Below are 4,218 nucleotides of genomic sequence, written 5' to 3'. Positions count from 1 at the left end.
ATGAAATCTAGCTGACAGCATCCATCACAGGCAAGGGATTTTTGAAGGGTCCAGCTCTGGGCTGGGGCAGAGTTTTGCTAAGCTGCATGTGGGAGCAGCTTGGCCTGACGGTGCCTCAGTTTCCCCATATAGCTTATATAGCTTACAACACCACTGTCTCTTGGAAAAGCACTTTTAAGGTGGCCTGGGGCTATGCAGGCACCCGACAGCCATGGGAGAGGGCAAGAAATGGGTGTTGAGTGCTCATGGATGGAGAACCAGGAACAGCACCCTAAAAATCAATGTTCTTGAAGTCGATGGAGCAGCGGTAGCGGCCGTCGAGGAACCTGGAGCATATGAAGTTGGGCAAACACGGGCAGGTGTGGTGCTGGCGCTTTCCGAAGAAAGGGACCTGCAGAGAGATCCAGAAGGGATGCAGGAGAGAGAAGGACATCAGGGCTCAGCCACAACCGAAAAAGCCACCAAATGGGATCAAAGCTCTAGGAAAATCTCTGGCTCTTCTCAGAGGTTTAATGGGGATATGCCTGAAATTAATTTTTGATCCCTCTGAAGCCCTTCACTTGTGCGAGCAGAAGGCACAACATCATTCAATCTTGCTGCCAGCGTGCAAAATCGATACGGGAGCATGGAGCGGGACATTCCCCCTGAGGATGCAGTGCTGCTGCTAAATCCTTAGGGAAGAGGGATCACAGCAGCATCCCGCTTCGGGCTAATCCCAGTGCACTGGGATTTCTTACCGGGCAGAAGTGATAGCATGAACTCGGCTTCTCCATGCTTGGCAGAGCTCTTACGACTCGATTTGGAACAGCGGGGCGTGCGCTTGCCTTTAAATGAATGGGCTGGGTGGCTCAGTCCCAGCTCCGAGTCGGGGTCTGCAGCACCCATGGGGCACCCCCAGGGTTTAAGGTGGCAGGAACCAGCACGAGTTCGCCCAAAATACTTTAGGGGTTGAAAGAAGCTGGAACACACCAGCTCAGGGATCACCACAATGCTGCTCGGAGCCTCATCCCAAATCTCTCCCAGCCCCCCAGCACTGACCCCCTTCTCTATCCCAGGGCTTTAAGGGAGTTTTTCTCCCACGTGAGGAGCTCGGTGCCCTTTTCCCAGTCCTTGTCCCACCCCTCCCAGCCCCACTGGGTATCCCCACGCCGGTACCTTGTGACTGAAGGGGTGGCACTCGTCCCCCTCCTGCCCCAGGGGGGTGCACATCCGCAGCCCCCGCAGCCAGAGGCTGATGGCACAGCAGGTCCCGCTGCCGCACTGCGGGTCCCGCTCGCAGGCCTGGGGAGAGGGATGATGTTGGGTTAGTGGGACCAGCCTGGGAAAGCACCTCTACCCCTCATTTGGGGGGTGTGGAGGAGGGCAGTGGAGAAAGCAGCCCACGCCAAGCTGCTGGGTGTAACCCCTTAATGGGGATTTAAGGGGGAGGGGGTGGTTGTTCCCAGCTCTCCCATTTTGGGTTAAGCTGGGGAGGTTTGGGGGGAGGGCACAAGTTGGGCTGGGGGCTATGGGGTTGGGAAATCCTTCATGCACGCAGAAACTGGAGGGACAGAGGAAAACTTTGCAGCTGCCCAACTTCAAAGCAGCATCGGTGCCAAGTCAGAGCAGCAGCGTCTGTGCCATCGCAGCCAGGACATCGACTCTGTCCAGGTCCTCTGGTGTGTACACACATCGCCCGTCTGAGCCTGTAAAACCTCCTAAATAATGCAAATACTTTTTGTTGTTGTTAGGAGGGAGCAGAATAATGCCACCAACTTGTCCTTGCCATGGAAAATGGTCAGTCTCCCCCCGGGATGGGGAAACTGAGGCAGGGATGCCAATGCTGCACCAGCTCACCACCATGCCAGGAAGCCCATGAGGATGCTGGGAAGAGGTGGACAAGGGCACCTCTAGCACCAAGCGAGTCCCATTTTGCCCCCCAGACTGTGTTGACCATCGCTAGAGCAACTCATCACACCCCTGGCCCATTTTTCTAACGTGGGGTTGGTAGCAAAAGACCTGATGGGGCTCATCCAAACCCTCCCTGGGGTCACCCCCTTCTCAGGGCTCCTCCAAGCATCCCTGCAAGGTGGGAGATCCCTAAATAAAGACCTGTCTGAGCATGTTTAAAAGCCACCATGTAAGGTTTTACAGCACTGAGCCCGTTGTTCCCCGGTGTCGGTGGGGATGACAGAGGAAAAGTTTCTAACGTGGGGTTGGTAGCAAAAGACCTGATGGGGCTCATCCAAACCCTCCCTGGGGTCACCCCCTTCTCAGGGCTCCTCCAAGCATCCCTGCAAGGTGGGAAATCCCTAAATAAGGACCTGTCCCTTTGGGCACCAGCATGTTTAAAAGCCACCATGCAAAGTTTTACCCCACTGAGCCCATTATTCCCCAGTGTCGGTGGGGATGAGGGAGGAAAAGGGAGAAAATTCCCTCCCCAGCCTTGAACCTCCCTCCCACGATCTCCCAGCCACCAGCACATCGCTGGTACAGCCAAAGAGGTATCGATATTCCAACTGGGGAAAAAACCACCAGGGCAATGGATAGAGCAGGGTAATTTTGGGGTGCAGCTCTCTTGCAGGGAGGGCAATAAGGAGGTTTTGCAGAGCCTGCTCTTTCCTGAGGGGAACCCAATTGTCAACAAACATCCAAAATACCTTGTGACACCCAGATACTGTTAAAAATCAGCTCGTGGCAATGATGGACTTTCGCCTGCAAACTCAGGGGGGGCTGAGGGGGGCTGCAGGTGTCTGTGGGGCTTGGGGAGATCCAGCTGAAAAAAAAACCCCACAGGCTTGAAAGAAATTGGTGTGATTATAATGGTGTCTGGGAAAAGAGGAGCCAAGAGCCACTTGAAGTCAACTACAAAATTCCCATCGGTTGGGAGGGGAGGCAGACAGGATGCAAACCCTTCATCTCGGTTCTAAACAGATTTTTCACTGCCAGGGGAAAAAAAAAAAGGGGAAGAGGGGGGAGGGGGAATTCAGACAAGCCCAGCTGAAACCAGCATCTGGACTCCTGCAGCACCACAAAAGCCTGGCTTCTCTCCCCAAAACTTGCTGCTCCTCTTTAGCATCACCCTTGCCCCAGCTCCGGAGTACGGAGCTCTGGGACATGCTGAGTCCCAGCAGCCCATTGAGAGAGTGGGGCAAGCACCGTACCTCTCCGGTGCATCCCAACATTACCCCCTCTTTTAATTATTTCTCTTCATTTCAGAGGGAGAAAGACAGGCTGGGGTGCTCGAGCCCTTGTTCCACTTGGGAACGTGCTCTGGGGGATGCCCATAAAGATGTATTATGTTTTCCCTGCTGGAAAACTTCCTAAAAGCCGCCGTTTCCCTGTGTGCCAGGTCTGACACGGGGCTGGGAAGAGAAGCAGAAAGAGCAGCTCACCGGCCTGACTGCACTCACGTGGGCTGGGACCGGCTGTGGGAACAGCATCCATGCATCGGAAAATGAGTAATAAATTGAGAAAAACCAAACCCAACAAAAAAAGGTACGGGGCGAGCGATTCCTGCCTTATTTCCCAAAATCATAATTATAATTAAAAAATAAACCTCCCAGGTTGGGGATGGGGTGGCACTTACCCCGGTGATGACGGCGCAGGGGCAGGAGGTGATGAGCAGGAGCAAGCAGAGGGTTTGCAGGAGCCGGCCCATGGTGCCGGGGCAGGAGCCGTCTCCCTGTGCCAGCGAGGTCTGCAGCAGCCCCGCACCTCCCACCCTATATAACCCCTTCCAGCTCCGCCACCGTGGGCTTTTTTCCTTCCCTCTGATGACCTCAGAATAAGCAGATGAGACCTGAATCTCTAATGGTATAAAAGAAATATTAATAAACCACCAAGGAAAGGGAAAAAAAACCCACCTCTCCCACTCACACCCACGTCCAAGGGTTATTTTTCAGCTAAGACAACACAGCTGGATTTTCCAAGTACACCTCTATATCCATATTTATCCCTGACGGATGTAGTTAAAAGGTGAATTAAGAATTTGTGATTATTTAGCTGAAAGAAAACACAAGAATCAAGTTAGCTGGGAACTTCTCGGCTCGTAAGAGCACAGTGTGGAATAATGGGGCGCTGTGATAAATATCCTGTAGAAATAGAGATTTGGCTGCATTTATTTGTGAGGATAAAAGAAGGCAGAGAGGGAATGAGATCTTTTTCAGTAATGAGGATGTGTTTGTATTTGAATTTAATGCGTAAATATGTTGATTCATGGTTTGAAGTATATCCCCC

At 52.9% G+C, this 4,218-nt stretch overlaps 1 protein-coding gene across 1 annotated transcript; it reads right to left on the bottom strand.

Annotated features, from left to right (window-relative positions):
• Positions 1-271: 271 nt before the first annotated feature.
• Positions 272-3,640, bottom strand: PROK1 (prokineticin 1). Its single transcript, XM_010149828.1, has 3 exons — positions 3,569-3,640; positions 1,156-1,281; positions 272-391 (listed from the first exon to the last, which is right to left on the bottom strand). Exons 1-3 carry the CDS (start codon positions 3,638-3,640, stop codon positions 272-274), a joined length of 318 nt encoding a protein of 105 aa, XP_010148130.1.
• Between the last annotated feature and the right edge of the window lie 578 nt (positions 3,641-4,218).

Source organism: Eurypyga helias, unplaced genomic scaffold, assembly GCF_000690775.1.
Source record: "Eurypyga helias isolate BGI_N326 unplaced genomic scaffold, ASM69077v1 scaffold23304, whole genome shotgun sequence".
Classification (NCBI taxonomy): domain Eukaryota; kingdom Metazoa; phylum Chordata; class Aves; order Eurypygiformes; family Eurypygidae; genus Eurypyga; species Eurypyga helias.
Note: the sequence above shows the minus strand (reverse complement) of the source record. Positions and strands in the feature narration are given on the sequence as shown.